This window comes from Tympanuchus pallidicinctus, unplaced genomic scaffold, assembly GCF_026119805.1.
Source record: "Tympanuchus pallidicinctus isolate F22 unplaced genomic scaffold, pur_lepc_1.0 scaffold10, whole genome shotgun sequence".
In the NCBI taxonomy this organism is placed as follows: Eukaryota; Metazoa; Chordata; class Aves; order Galliformes; family Phasianidae; genus Tympanuchus; species Tympanuchus pallidicinctus.
Window position 1 is genome coordinate 3,714,929 of NW_026294619.1, and position 16,663 is coordinate 3,731,591.

The 16,663-nt window shown below is 45.9% G+C and overlaps 1 protein-coding gene across 1 annotated transcript in view; it reads right to left on the minus strand.

Annotated features, from left to right (window-relative positions):
• Positions 1-999: 999 nt before the first annotated feature.
• Positions 1,000-16,663, minus strand: part of GAP43 (growth associated protein 43) — a 52,977-nt gene continuing 37,313 nt past the window's right edge. Inside the window, exon 3 of the mRNA XM_052704599.1 lies at positions 1,000-1,304. Within this exon, the coding sequence (XP_052560559.1) occupies positions 1,216-1,304 (89 nt within the window). The 3' untranslated portion in view covers positions 1,000-1,215. The remainder of the gene's footprint in view (positions 1,305-16,663) is intronic.

A 16,663-nucleotide genomic window follows, 5' to 3' on the forward strand; every position in this document is an offset into this window, starting at 1 on the left:
TGGAGAACAATGTCACATCAGTCAACAACTTCTTAATTTCCATCCCAGTGAGGCAAACTCCAGTGGGGACCTGGCCCTTCCTGGCTCTCAATGCATTTCTTGGCAGGGCTCAGAGTTTCAGCATGGACCAAAGCAGGTCCTTCAGATGGCACCCATGGGGCTGCCTGGGATCACTCCTCTGAGGTCACTGTGCTCCCCTAAAACAGGACTTAGAGGACTCCTGGAAGCGCACTTCTTTTGTTCTTTCCCAAGATCAATTTTGCTACTTTTCTTAAGCTAATGCCTCACTCAGAGCTGATGCCTCACTCAAAATCAAAGCCTGCTTCCCTTGAAAATCCCCTGAGTGATGCCAAGGAGGAGAGTGCTTGGCCACTGACCGATGGTAGAGCAGTGGCTGAAGAGCAGAGTGGGGCCACGCAGCAAGCAGGCCACCAAAGAGCAGTCTGCACAGAGGCCAGCAGGACGTACAGCAGCATAGAAATGCGACACGGTTATGTTAATGATCATTATTCTCATTTATTATAATTATTGTTCAGTTTGAAAAAGGAGCCTGGAGCCAAGCATTATGCTAATTGGCACATTTTTTTTTTGTTGTTGCTGTTGTTCTAGTTCTGAAAAGAAAATGGGATTTAGTACTATTGTTTGTTCATTTGTTTTGTTAAGTTTGTTTGTTTTTCTTTCGTTCATTCCATCACATTGAAAAAGGAAGAAAAGGATTACTATTCTTTTTTTCCTGCTTTGCTTTTGTTTTAACTCACTCAGTAAGTCTGGACTCCTCGGATGAACGGAACATTGCACACACACACTTGGAGAAGAGAGAGAGGAGAGAGAGAGAGAGAGCGCTCGCGGTGGGCAGACAGACACACGCACGCGCCAGGTCAAAGAACTCTGATACAGTGCAAGAATTTTCCCAAAATGATTGGATCATCATTACCAAAAAACTCGCCATAACAACACCAAGAAACAAAGAAATGTTTAAGCCACACTGTTTGACTGGGATTTTTCCTGCTTTTTTTTTTTTTTTTTTTTTTTTTTTTTTTTTTCTTCTTTAAATGTTTGCCACACAGAGAGAAAAAGGGTTTAAGTGGGAATGGGAGAGGGACGGACAGGCTCACAGACGTGAGCAGGAATGGGGGAGATCAAGATCGGGGCAGGAAGGAAGGATAGAGGATAGGGGGAGGGAGGGAGGGGCAACGGGGAGTCATTTCTTAATGTTCAGGCATTTTCTTGGTCCGCCTTGCTCTCTTCTTCTTTCACCTCTTCCTGCTGGGCACTTTCAGTAGGTTTGGTTTCTTCTACAGCATCTAGTGGGAAAGAGATGATTCAGCATTAGTCAGCCACAATCTAGAGCATCCTGCACATGCATGCAGTCATGCACAAGAAAACTGCTGGGCTTTTGGCTTCTCTCTCCCAAAGGAGACCCAGGTCTCAAGGTTTCTAGCATGGGAAGAAGATGCCCAGGTTCAGCCTAGCAGATGGGTGCATGGCTCTCACATGAAATCTCCAGCCCTACCAGAAACCTGATGCAACTGGGAGGAGCTGCCTAGAGCCCTAAGCCCAGCCTCCTGCTGATGTGTCAGTCAACTCACATTCATTTCACCACACGCACTGATGAAGCTCTTGGCTTGTAGGGTGAAACCAGCTAGATCCAATGTATGAATTATACTTTTATTACACCCACTGGCTGTGCCAATCACCATTGAATTTCTCAGCTCTAATTGCTGCTACTGAACTTCTCAGAAGCTTGGAAGAGGGAAAATAAAAATTGTAACCTGTAACTCAGATTCCTCTTACACCAAACAGAAATAACGAATGGGAGCCTTTGGACAGGAGGTTGTCTTTCTCTCCAGTTTTCTGGCCTCTCCTTCCAAAGGCAGAGCTGCATGGGGGGAAGCAGTGATAGCAAATGGAGGGTGGATCTGCAATCCCACAGTAAACAAACCATCAGGGAGGGGAAGACAGAGGCAGTCAGGAGGAACAAGACAGTGGTTCACCAAAGGGTTGCAGGATAATGCTAAGGTCTTAGTGCACTGGAGTGGTTGGTCTGCCAATTCTCGCCATTCCATGCTTACTACTCCTCAACTCACCTAAACATATGCACTGACACTGTGGAGAAGTCAAGCAAGGATCATCACTCCAGATTTATTATAAACAATAGAGAAAAGAAGTGCCAAAGGGCTGGTGGTGCAGGATGGGGTACAGGACTGATATGTCACATACTGCAGCACTGGTGCTCGATATACCTCTACATCATCTATGTATTTCTTGTGGGCTCAAGGGTACCGTTGAACAAACCACTTCCTGGCTTCTGAGATGGGCTATCATCTTGTGTTACAATGGCAAATAAAATAGACCAGGGTTTGCTCTCTTGTCCTGAAGCTACATGGCACTACTCAACTCAGGTACATATGGCTAAATCCTTGCACTCCAGAACAAGAAAGGATGTGTCTGAGAGCTGTCTGGAGCAAAGCTAATTGGAATATTAAAAAACCACAGTATGGCCCACTTTGTCAGCTTAACATTACAGATGTTCACGTGACAATGTTTAGTTTGTGAAGGTAAGCATCCTCTCATCCATGTTTATCACTAGTCAGAATACTAAATGGGATGTGAACCATTCCTGACTGAGGCCGATGATGCATTTTTGCCTGGTCCATTCGATGCCATCAGATGGCAGACTTGTATTTGCTTCCAGCACTGGAAGCAGGTGCCGCAGCTCTCACACCCCTCTCTGCCTCAGCTCCTTAGCCTCTCTTTTTACGCCTTCCTATGCACCATTTCCACGTGCATCACCTTTAAGGTGTAACATCCCAACCTAAATCAACTTTATCAACTGCCCTGCTTTTGGAACTTAAAACACTTTCTGTCTTAATGAACTTCAGACATTGATTTTCCAGTAAGAAAAATTCTTCAAGAACATCCCCATCACCCAATACCGTGGCGTGAGATCCTGCATTGCCAGCCAGCAAAAGCTTCTATGCATTTGCTGGTTGCATTCAAAATGGGGGAATGATGTGGGATTGCTCACGATACTGTCCCTGCTGGCTCACCACAGTGGCAAATCTAATTTCCAGGGGACTGTCTGTGGCACCTATAGGGCCTTGGCTGGCAGAGGAATTTCCTTGCTGCACAGGAGCCTTGCTGTCCACCCTGTACTTCTCTGGAGGCAGTTGGCAGTAGGCAGACATTGCACTGACTTCTGCCATGCTGAAATAGCCTAGACTGACTCTAAGGTCAGGGAGCAGCAGAAAGACTCTAAAGTCACTTCATTACATATTCAAGTCCTCTGCAGAACAGAAAGGAATCAGAAAAAAAAAAAAAAACAAACATATGCTGAACACAACCTTGAGTCACTTTTCACCTTTTGTTAATGGCCCAAGTATAAATAAGAGCTGTATCTTTCTAACAAGAGCTATCAAGCCAAATTCATCTAGCCACTCTCCTTTTAATTGTACATGGTTTTGAAATGAGGGGAAATACCATAGCCACACGTGCACCCTGCTGCCACTAACCTACGTCTCACTTCCTAGCAGCTTTAGCACAGTTCCATTGATCTTTAAGACAAGGGAAAAGAAGCAACCTGGTGTTATTATTCAGTAATGAGTTTCAGCAAGAGGTAACATCACAAAGGATAAACAATTCAGCATAAAAAATGAAGTTCAAGCTGTGGCACTGCTAAATCACAGCAGTGAAAAGAAGAGGGTTCTCCCCGAGCAATGGGAGCATTGCAGCACAACCCTACTGACATCAGGGCCAGTTAATAGCAGTTTATGATTCACAAGGAGAGACGAAACGGTTTTGCCTGACTCACCCTTCACCGGTTTGTTTGATGCAGGTTATTTCTGCAGTATGTTCTCGGGGGTTTTCTCCAACCTAGTTTTCAGCGTCCCAGTAAAGTCTGCCAGGTATCCCTGGGGAGATTATTACAGACTTATCCTGGGGGATCTCATAGATCAGAGAGGAGCTTTCTTCCTCTCTTCCTCGATATCAGGCTTGATTTCCCACTGCCTTGAACTCTGGGCTGTTGCACATGTTGATTTGTAATGGACAGGTACAGTTACACAGCCAGACCTGTACAACCTTGACATTTCACATTCACTTTGCACTTTGTTGAACTAGGTGTAAAAGGTGACAAAAAAAAAAGCAGGTGAGAATTCAGGGCATCGAGGTGAAATGTTCTACACCCTGCTTGAGGAACAACAGCATGCCATCCCAAGTGGTAAAATTTCTACCTGTCTAAAGCTGCCCCTTCAGAACATGCAAGCATTGTGAGGTCTCAACCAGAAAGACCAGAGTGCCCGTGTCCACCCTCAGTGAAGAGAACAAACAAGTGGCACTGACTTATCCTTTAAGATGGGCCTGGACCAGGGCAGCTGAAAGATGCACTAGGAGACATCACAAAATAGGAATGTTGAAGTAAGAGAGGATAGAGAGGATAGGGACCCTATTCATCACCCGGCAGCCATGCACAGACATCATCAGCTGGTCTTCTCACCCTGCTCTCCCTTTCCAATTACTGAAGATAAACATGGCATTTTTGAGGCTATTAACTGAACCTCTAAGGGCTGCTTCAAAAGTAATGGTTCATATTTTATTACATTGGCCCATGACATCAGAGGATGTTGGTGGTTTGGCCTGAGCCTGCATGCCACACTCATCAAGATCTGCACCAGCAAAGGTGCCCCGATGCTTTTTTTTGCCACTGCTGAAACATGACCCACTGCCTCGCTGTGCTCATATCCACTCTTTGGACTTCAGAAATGTTCAGACGTTGTCAGTGACTGTCAGTAAGTACAAAAACCTTTTGGACAGCCTTGGACAAACCCTAGGCTGTGACCATGCAAGTGCTTCAAGGATAGGGCTGTTTGATGGGAGGGACTGAAGTGTGCTTGCTTCCCAGCTTAAGGGCTCTGTCTTGACAGTTGCCTCATACCTAGAGCTCGCACCTGACAGGGAATTTTAAGTGCTTTGTCCATGGGAGAGAAATGATACATAAATAAACTACAGATCCTTGATGAAATGGGGTCTTTAGGGAGCTTCTGTCCCTCAGCACTCTATTTCCTGGAAATGATGAGAATCATATCCATAAGCTCTGCTGGTGAGCAAACATCTTGAACATATGCAGCTCTGCATGCTGTGGAGCCGCAGCAAGTGTGCAGGCAACAGCATGGCTGAATGGTGGCACCTCCAGCTGCCTTTGCCTGTGCTGCACTCTAATGGTTGAGCATGCAGGCTTCTCTCCAAGTCTCCCCACTGCCCTACATTAGTGAAATTAAGTTGAGTGGATTTCCGGGTAAAATACTGTCTCTTGGGACCTGCCCAGCTCCCATCTGACTTGCCAAGATTAATTAAATCAGAGCAGACATCAGTTTATGACCAGAGTAGCAGTAACCTCTCTTCTGATCATTTCTTTTGTGGTTGGTGGCTTGGGTTTTGTTTTCCTTTTCTTTTCTGTTCCATTGTAGATCTTCAAATTACCACAGCTGATGCCAAAATAAAAGAAATTGCACAAACACTCTGGGACTCTACTACAGATGCAGGAATTTTGCTTCTGCTGCTTTCCCACTGTTTGCATAATTATTACTGATATTGATTGTGTGGCTTGAACATGTCTGCGTGCTAACGCATTGCCCATCCCTCCTCAACAGCTGCTCTTTCTCAAGCATTGGCCACAATGTGGGTCCATTTGCCATACTCAACTCCTTTTTCTCTCTGCCCTCTGCCAGCTACAACTTGGCCAGAAATGGGAGTGAAAGCCTGCACCCTGTCTGGTCTCCTCTTTGCTTCCAAATATTAATCTGGGTTTTGCTGCCCTGTTATAAGCAGCCCCCGTTTACTTCAGAGAGGGGAATTTTTTGGAAGGTAAGGAATACAGGGAGGCCCCATTTGAAATCTGTGACCTAAGCATCTCCTAGTTTTAATGACATTTGGGTCCAGATTTGGATCCAGGCTTCACAGCTTGATTCATCTGTCCCGATCCATCTGTCCTTCTTGCCAGCCAGAAGCTGCTTCCAGGCAGTCTATGGTAGGTCTGAAATTGATGAAATCAGATGCAGCTCGGGTTCAGAGCTGTTGCTTATACAGCTCCCTTCCTGATCCAAGTTAGCCTATTGCAGTCAGCCCTGCTATGCACCATACACAGCTCTAAAATCCTACGCCCTGTCCGCTCACTGCTTCTGTGGATCGACAAATTTATGCCGGGAAGTGAAGAGCTGCGGAATTCGGACAAGTGACTGTTCCTGTTCCAGGGAGAGGGGTTGAGAGACTTTTCCCAGAAGCCTAGGGAATCCCTTGCTCGCTATGGGCAGACCCAAGGCAAAGCAGCAGGGAAGTAGAATGTGCTGTATTCACGGATCCTGCTGGTAAAGGAGGCACGTGGCATGCTGGGGAAGGGGTGAAGATTTGAACAAAAAGGTGAATGTGGCCACAACACATAGCATTTTTGGCCTCCCACTCCTGCACCACATCACCTCTGTTTCAGCCTCGTGTATGCCAACCCCAATTGTACCAACAGAGAGAGGAAAAGCCACTTCTGCCAGTGCCACAGCTGATGACTGCGGGCCCAGCTTGGGCAGCCTCCTCCTTCCACTTCAGATCAATACTCGGAGGACAACCAGCCCCAGATGTGTCCTCCCAGACACATTTGCACTTTGTCACGATGCCCAGCTCGTAGCTTAGGGATTTCCCCTCCTTCCCTTTCTTCCCCAGCACCACCGAAATCCCACCCTGCGTTGGCATCTGTGCGTGCAGGAGGTGGGAAGGGAGGAGTGGGTGATGGGCTCAGGGAGGGGCTGCGAAGGGCTGCAGCTCCATGGCCCAGCATCTTTCCCAGTGTCTAGACACCAGCTGCCGGGTTGCCATGGAAACACTCAACTTGGGCGGATGGGCAGAAGCTGCGGGGTCTCCAGAGAAAAGGAAGTGGTGCAGCATGAGGGTGGGGAGAGAAAAAGGGAGATGTTCTTCGCAAATGGGAGGTGTTAACCCTGTTACAGCTACGTTTGCAAATATTTCTGCTTCCTGGAGAACTGGGAAAGGAGCGGCTGTCCTTTCTTCCGCTGCTGTTTCCTTCCTGCACACAGAGGCAGCCAAACCTGAAGGCTGAGACAAATGACATGCCAGCTGCTGGCAGGTGTGTGATCACTGCCTATTGACAGCACTTTGGGCCCACATACAGCACCTATGGCAGGGCCGTTGCAGACAGCTACAATGGGAAGAAGCCTACAGCTTACCAAAGTGGTTAGGTTTTTCAGTCATAGTTCTCTCTCAGCTGCCATCACAGCTACAGCAAATGCAGTCCAAGAGTGACACAGTAGTTGAAGAGGAGGCAAAGGAGCTTTTTTGGTGTGAGAGTGCCTCAGAGGCAGATGGCTCGCAATGAGGTCTCCCCAGAGCCTTTTCCTCTCCAAGCTAAGCAAGCCCAAATCTCTCAACCTTTCTTCCTATGAGAAGTGCTCCAGGCTTTTGATCATTTTTGTGGCCCTCCTCAGACAGCTCCAACAGCTCCACATCTTTCTTGTGCTGCGGACAAGCAGGGGGGGAACAATCACCTCCCTCTCCCTACTTCTCTTTTGACGCAGCCCAGGGTACTCTTGGCCTTCCAGCTTCAAGCATACACACTTCAGGCTCATGTCCAGCTTTTCATCCACCAAGACACCTAACTCCACTGCAGGGCTGTTGAATTCTTCTCCCAGTTTGTACACATATCTGGGATTGCCCCTTGCTCTTGATTTTGTTGAACCTCATCAGATTAACGTGGGCCCAATTTCAAGCCTGTCCAGGTTCCTCCAGATGGCATCCCTTTCTTCTATTGCATCAACCATACCACCTGCAAACTTGATAATGGTACACTCCATCCCACAGTCTATGTCATTCATAAGGACGTTGAAGAGCACCAGTCCCAAGATGGACCCATGGGTCACCACTCATCACCAGTCTCCACTTGAACAAAAACCATTGACCAGAACCCTCTGACTGTGACCATCCAACTAACTTTTTATCTACCAAATAGTATTGCTTCCAAATCCATATTTTTCCAATTTAGGGACAAGAATGTGGTTCAAGATCATATTGAAAGCCTTGCACAGGTCCATGGAGATGACATCAGTTGCATTTCTTTTGTCCACTAATGCCCTCACTTCATGGTAGAAAGTCAACAGATTGGTCAGGCATGATCTGCCCTTGGTGAAAGCATGCTGGCTGTTTCAGTTCACTTTCTTGCTCACATGTGCCTTAACATCTCTTCCAGGAGGATCTGTTCCATGATCCTCAAAATGTGAGGCTCATCTTCCTTAACAATGGGAGAGATGTTTCCTTTTTCCAGTCAACAGGGACTTCCTCTGACAGACATGACTTTTCAAATACGATGGAAAATGGCTTGGCAACAACATCAGCCAATTCCTTCAGGACTCTGGCATGCATATTGTCTAACCCTGTCAACTTGTACATACGGGAGGTATGGAAAGCATGACTGTCAGTGAAGACCAAGACAAAGAACTTGCTTAGTGCCTCAGCCTTCCCCGTATCTGTTGAAGCCAGATCTCTCTTCTCATTTTATCAGAGGAGATATACTCTCCTTTGCCTGTCTTTTCTGATGCATGTATCTGAAAGATCCCTTCCTGTTACTTTTCACGTCTTGCCATCTTCAATTCCATCAATACATTGGCTTTCCTGATCCCATCTCTGCATGTCTGAATGGCATCCCTCTATTTTTTCCTGGCCACCCATCCTTGTTTCCAGTGCATATACATTTCCATCTTTTCCCTCAGTTAGTCCAGTAGGTCCTTGCTCAACCATGCCAGTTTCCTGCCTCCTCTGCTTAATGTCTTATGCTGAGGGATGGAGAGCTCTTGTGCTCTCAGAAAGGTGTCCTTAAAGAGCTGACAGGTCTGTTCCATTTCTTTGTTCCTAAGGACAGTTTCCCAGAAGATCTCATCCAATGACTCCTGAAACAGCTAGAATTTCACTACTGCTCTTTGCCAGGCCCACAGTGCTCAAGCTCACACACTTGACCACGCCATGATCACTACAGCCCAGACTGCCTGCAGTTTTAGTATATTTAATGATATCTGCTGCACTGCTGAGCACCAAGTCCAGTAATGCTTTACCTCTGGCTGGTCTGTCCAATACCTGGACCAGAAAGTTATCCTTAATGAAACCCAGGAGTATCCTGGATTGCTTGCAGCTTGCTGTATCATTTCCCAGCAGACATCTGGGTGGTTGAAGTCCCCCATTAGTATGAGAACCTGCGAGTGACGCCTCTTGTAGCTGAAGCAAGAAAACCTAGTCAACAGGCTCTCCGTGATCAAGCAGAGTGTAGTAGACCCTGACCACCAGGTGTTCTTTATTGGTCCAGTCCCTAATTTTAATCCACAAACTCTCCGTCTGGTCGGGGCTGTTTCTCAGAGGCAGCTCTTTGCTGTGTATCCACTTCTTAACATAGAGTGCAACTTCCCTGCCCCTCCTACCTTGCCTATCCCTTCTAAAAAAGCTTATTTTATAAGGTATAATCTCTAAATCATACATTTGTGACGCATCCAGATCTATGTGAAACTTAAGAGCCCTCTTCATTGTGACCTTCCCAAATATCTATAGGCAGACAGCAATGTATTTATGTGATCTTTATCACCATAACAATGACCTAACTCACAATTGTGGAGGTATTTAATTATTGTGTCCTCCCAGTGGGGAAGCAAGGGCTTTTATCTGCATTTTAGAGACACAGTATGAGGAGCTGGGATGCAGTCATACAAGAGCCTGTGGTATTCCCCTGTGGCTGAGTCTCCTCTTCCAACAGCATTTTCATAGGGGCAGCAACTTGGTCCTGGTGTTCAGAAAAAGGTCTGTGATTTCTGAAATTCCCTAATTTCAGGCTAAAACTGGAAGTGCAGCAACCTCAGCAATGTTACCAGCCAGCCATCACAAGACAGCAGGTAGAAGAACAGCATTTATAACTTTACCTCTCTGAAATAGGAATACCTGAGAAGAAATAACCTAGCAGTTATTCCTTGCTCTTCACATTCACTACTTCAGTAGATTTCACAGAGGTCCTGCACACTATAAAGGCAACTCTTTTTAATTAATTAAATACCTTGTGATTTAAACAGCTTGAATACAGAGGTTTTTACTGGCTTCCAGCTGTGGAATGTGACTCTTGGCAGCTGTTCTTGGCATACGCATTGAAAAACAAGATGTCCCCGTCTCATCATACAAGAGTACTCTTTTGTGCCACCCATCTTTTCCTCCTAAGTTGGATTAAATGCTGGAAAATGGTTTGGAAACGGGGAATGTGAATGGAAAGAGTACCAAGGTCTTCTCAAGATGCATCCATTTATTCTTTAGCCTCTCTACCGTTTTTGCCCTGTGAGATCATAGAGGAGAAATCAGAGGAAAGATAAGAGGGAATGGAAATACTCGGAACTGATCATGGGCAAGTGAGCCAAAAGCAGCCTGACTGAAGTGATTGCTAGTGATTCCTGTACAATTGGGACAATCCCAGAAAAGTAATTAATTCAGGGAATGAAGCTTACAGCACTTTGGAGATGGAGGTGCACATTTGGAGAGTCCTGGCAGATACACAGAGAGTGACAGCTCTGCTGATCAGCCTGGCAATTGTGGTAGGATCAGTAGGGGAAAAAAATGAACCCAAAACAGTGGCAGCCTGCTGGCATTCATGCACTGCTGATCCTGAAATAACAAGGGCTCAGGAGAGGAAGGAAATATGCAATGCTGGAGCCTTTGGGTCTCAGTCTTCAGCTCCTACCCACCTTGTCACATGGGACAGGCTGTGAGGTTGCTCTCCTCCCCTGCTTTGGTAATACTGGCAAGAGAAAAGGGGCCAGAAGAGGAAATTTTCTGTAATTGCAGCAAAAAGGTCTAGAAATTCCTTTGGTGCATCCAGAATTAATGTGCTGCTCCTCCCCTTGTTCTCCTCCCCTTTCAGCTGTCACTGACAGGAAAACAAATTACTGCAGCCCTTACTATAAGCCACACTCCCGCCTCCCTTCCCCCAGTCCAAAAGACATGTGCCATTCATAAGCTGCCTGACTGCTAGTCTCCATTATTAAACCCTGGAAGGCTGATAAATTGGGGATTCATGGAGCCTGCAAGCCTCCAACAACTCAGATTGCCATGGAAACCAGAGGCAGACTCCATCTCCAGCAGAAATGATATTGATCTAGCTGAAGGCAGGGAATTACAATCAAGGAGAGAAAATAAAATGTCTCTTTTTCTTCCTTTTGCCACCCTCCGATTTTGTGCAGAAGCAAAAGGGAAATTTCATTTAGAGATCATTAGTTTGTTTCAAGGCTCTGCAAATTTGATGCTAAAATGAATACTTGTTGTCAGGCCTTCCACGGCCATTTCGTTGATAACTGCCCCCAGCAGTTGCAACGTCACCAGTATGAGCTCTTTGCATCAAAGATGTTAATATTTCCCACATGCTGACCTGTAGGGTCCCAATGTGTTTTGTGCAGAATAAGCATCAAAACACACCCACAGCTCTCTGGGAGGCAGTTTGGTATTAATACTATTCCCACTGAAATTACTGGGAGCCTTTGCTGTTCTTTTCAATGAGAAGAGGTCTTCACATGCATTGTGACAGCCTGGACGCAGGAAAAGACACTGTGAACCAAGTAGTCTGCTGGGGAAATCCTCATCTGGAGAGAACATGAAGTGGCACTGCTGGCGCAGAACACCCTTCCTCTTAAATCCAAATCCGTTCTTTGGGACTGCTTAATCACAGCCCTCCATGGCAGGAAAGAGCAGGAATAACAGCACCCATCCTGAAAAGGTGAATGGGTAATGACACTTTTCAATCTAACCCTGCAAAGGCCTGATCCTCCCTGGTTGAGGACCTCTTCCCTTAGGTGCCTATGACAATGTCTAAGAGTTGTGATGTGAGAGAACCCAGCTTATCTTACAGCAGAAGGCCAGGCAACATACTTGCCTCTTCTGCCTTAAGAAATCTCTTGCTGTGAAAGGAGCAGCAGTAGCATCACTAATTCTAGTTTTAGTCTAAATATGGCAGCTTTAAAGAAAAAAACAAACACAAAAACAGTAACAAAAAACACAGCAAAGCAATCTTCTCCCAGGAAGGAGAGACATCCCTCTCATGGGAGGGACGTACTGTCCTCCAATGTGAGCACTGCACCAAGTACATCAGGGCGGCTGCCCCACAACAGCCATTTCAGTTTAATTGGCTTTTCACAATAACAGTTGAATTAGGAAAGTAATGAATTTGGTCTCTTTGAACAGAGTGGCTGCAAATGCTACAAATGACATCTTGCAGAGGTACAGCCAGGTTATACCCAGAATGGTGGCGCAGCATGTTCACGTTGGTTGTTACTGGCAAAGTTGAAGCTCATTTGTATGGTTCATGTACTCTTATCCGAGGCATAAACTTGACCAGGCCTGAGCAGCTCAGAAATTGCACTGAAGCAGAGACAATGGCCACTGCTTTGTGCTCATGTTGTCTCCCTTGGTCCTCTGGCAGATGTTTTTCCTTGGAAAGTTTCTTGGCTCAGGTCCTGCATGCTGCTCATAGAGTGTTGTTGGGGGATATACATGTGAATGAACATATCTCTCTCGCTCTTCCTCTCCTACTGGAGCTGTTCCACTTCCATAAGTCATTAAATATTCATTAGGCCAGAGAAAAAGATTGATTCCGTAGTCTGGTAGTGAGGATACTCATCTGGAAAGGGGGAGATCAAGCTTGGTCCCAATCTTGGTCCCAGTAAATAATAAATAATTTATACGAAGTGGAACAACTACAGCAAGAGGCATCAAGAGAAACATCCAGCACAGCCAACAGCCTGATGTCTTCCCTGCTGCTAAGCTTATTTGATTTCATTTTCCTGATGCAAGGCACAGACACATGCTGTCTTCTTCCACTTTAGGGAGTACCTGACCCCTCACATGCTTGCTACTATAAAAGCAGACAAAGGTTTCTCTTACTACTTTCATCCAGAAATCCCACAGTTCCTGATTCTGGTGTGTTATGTTTCATTCTGACAAATTCATAGAATCATAGAATGGCCTGGGTTGAAAAGGACCACAGTGATCATCTGGTTTCAATCCCCCTGCTGCGTGCAGGGTCACCGACCACCAGACCAGGCTGCCCAGAGCCACATCCAGCCTGGCCTTGAATGCCTCCAGGGGCTTCCACAACCTCCTTGGGCAACCTGTTCAGTGCATCACCACCCTCTGAGTGCAAAACTTCCTCTTAATATCTAACCTAAACCTCCCCTGACTCTGTTTAAATCCATTCCCCTTGTCCTATCACTATCTACCCTTGTAATCTGTCTTTCCCTCTCCTGTTTATATGTTCTTTTCAAATTTTGGAAGACCACAATGAGGTCTCCCCAGAACATTCTCAGTTCCCTCAACCTTTTGTCATAGGAGAGGTTCTCCAGCCCTCTGATCTTAGTGGCCCTCCTCTGGACCCGTTCCATGAGTTCCACGTCTTTCTTGTTCTGGGTGCCCTAGGCCTGGATGCAGTACTCCAGATGGGGTCTCACAAGAGCTAAATAGAGACAATCACCTCCCTCTCCCTGCTGGCCACTCCTCTTCTAACACAGCCCAGAACACAGTTGGCCTTCCAGGCAGCAAGCACACACTGCTGGTTCATCTGTCTTCTCGTCTACCAGGACTTCCAAGTCCTCTGCAGGGCTGCTCTCAAGGAGACCTTCCCCCAGTTTGTATAAATAACTGGGATTGCCCTGGCCCAAATGCAGCACCTTGTGCTTGGCCTTGTTGAACCTCATTAGGTTCTCATGGGCCCATTTCTCCAGCCTGTCCAGGTCCCTCTGGATGGCTTCCCTTCCCCTTACTGTATCAACTGCACCGCTCAGCTTGGTGTCATCTGCGAACTTGCTGAGGGTGCACTCCATGCCATCATCTATGTCGTTGAAGAAGATGTTGAAATTAAAGGGATCTTTAATGAAAACAAGTTTCATTAAAAAAATTAGAGTCTGGCAGGACTTAGAAGCTCTGCATGGAGGCAGTCTAAACTGCAGTAAAGCTCAGGCCCTCTGTTTGACAGAAACATGTGTACTTGTTTTGCTAGAAATGAAGTCTAGAACCATGCAACATCATTCAGGAATGACTGGAATTTTCTCCTTGTTCCCTCAGGTAGACATCAGTGACTCCATCCATCTTTCTCAGTCATTTGACTTCAGCAGAGAAGGTTTGTAGCCTAAGGCAGAAAGAAACATTTTATTTCTCATTCTATGTGTCTTTATTGAGTGCAGTGAACAGTACTGAGTTAGTATCTCTTGAGACCAAATCTAGCCATTCACTCACAGCACTGGTGCTGTACAGTGGTATGGCTGTGTTTTTCTCCCCAGTGCCTTGCTGCTGGGCTGTAGGTACGTTAGGAGGGGTTGTGTCATAGACAGGAAGTGAAGTTTAGTCCCTGTGCCTGGCGCTGTGTTTGGCCACATTGTCAGGTCTACAAACAAAGAACTGACAGTAGCGAAGGGAAGGGTTCGTGCTTACTACCTTCATGCACACAAAAAAGCTTAAGGATGTGCCCAAACCATTTACATTGCTGCAGGATCTTACCAGTCCCACTGGCTTGCCAACCTGGAGCACTCTGTGAATACAGCAGAGTTGCAACTTTCTGCCACAAGTTCTGACCACAAGTGAAAGCAGAAGGCCAATATTTATAGAATCACAGAATCATATAATCACAGAATGGCAGTTGGAAGGGTCTCAAGGATCACCACATTCCAGTCCCCTCCTCCCCCAATCCCTTCACACGAAGTGTTTCCAACAACTAGATCAAGTACTAGATTAGATTGCCCAGGGCTCCATACAACCTGGTCTTGAACATTTCCAAGGATGGGGCATCCACAACCTCATTGAGCAACCTGTTCCAGCACCTCCCACTCCTCAGTGAAAAATCTTCCCCTGACATCTAACCTAAATCTTCCTTCCTTCAGTTTAAAAACATTTCCCCTTTTCCTATCATCCAGTTCCAACCCCCTGCCATGGGCAGAGTTTCCAGTAACTAGATCAAGCTGCCCAGGATCCCATCCAACACAACCTTGATGCCTCCAGGAATGGGACATCCACAGCTTCTCTAGGCAGCCAGTGCCTCACTGTGCTCTGAGTAAATAATTTCCTCTTAACTGGTAAAATAGATCTCCACTCTTTTAGTTTAAAACCATTCCTCCTTGTACTATCACTATCAGACCATGTAAAATATTGGTCTCCATCCTGTTTATAAGATCCCCTCAAATACTGAAAGGGCCACAATGAGGTCTCCATGGAGCCTTCTCTTCTCCAGGCTGAACCAGTCCAGCTTCCTCAGCCTTTCTTCACAGCCAAGGTGACCTCTGGTCATTTCTGTGGCCCTCCTTTGGATCTGCTCCTTGTCCTTCTTGTGGCGGAGTCCCCAGACCTGAATTTAGATGAAGCCTCAGGAGAGCAGATTAGAGGGGGACAGTCACCTCCCTCACCCTGCTGGCTGTCCCTCTTTTGTATTTCAGTAGTGCACTGAGCATGTCACAATGGAAGAAACAAATAGATAATTTCCAAGCAAATCTGAGATTAAGACCACAGATTTCCTCAACTCATACTTTTTTCTGAAGTGCAGCAGAGCAGACTCCAGCCCAGGGCTGGATCTCCAATGGCTTCTCTCTTGTTTCAGCATTGGTGACTGAAGATTATTCTGAATCTCTTACAACACCAATGCTAAAATAACAGGTGAAATCCTAGCCTTACTTAAATTGGTGAGGTTTATATTTCAGCTCTGAAGCTGCAGCTGCCATTGGTGAGTGTTGCTTCTGAACAGGCCGTAAAAGATGGAAGTAAGGAGAGAGAAAGAACAGGAGCTTGAAGACAAATTTTGGAATAGGCAACGCAGGTTGTCAGAGCCAGAATATATACTTATGCCTAAAGCCAGACAGAATGTGGGGATAAAGTATTAAAATTCACCAAAACACTAGGCAGTTATGGACTTCATCCACACAGGCTTGCATTCAAACCTTCTTCCTCCTTCTTAGAGTTTTGCATCATTTTCAAATCAACAGGTGCTCAAATCTCTTCAGGACCAAAACGGTACTCTAAAAATACTTTGTACCACCTTAATTCTAACTACTTTTATCCCATTTTCCATGTCTTCCATCAGCTATCTAGTAAGATCTTTGAAACATTTTTCACAGCTGCTAAGACAGTTCTGCCGAAGTCAGCAGCACTGGGGAATGCTACTGCACAGAAGCCACTGCTCTCACTCCTGCCCTCTCATCCCTTTCTTTATACATGAAATGCATTGTCAGTTCTGGTTCTGCAGTACTGCACAGCTTTAACATAGGGATTGGGATGCTCTTCTAAATGTTTGAGAAATTTTCTTCTTCATTAAGCCCTGTAGGTTACAGGTAATGTCCAGTCATCATTAATAGCATTTCCAATTACTGTTTCTTGCTGGAGGAAAATGAAGAGGTTGAATAGTGTCTGTTTTCTTTCATAATGAAAAGAGGATTCGTTTGCTTGAGGTACAGCTGGAAGAGTGTGGTCACTTGAACACTGGCTAATTGGGACCTTATGACCTCTATCTAAGGCTTATTTACAAGAAGCCTTGAGTCTCACTGTTCCTATCATTAGGATAACAACATTTCCTTTGCATCTCTTGTCCTTGTCCAGTTCTTTAGTTCTTTCCCTGAAT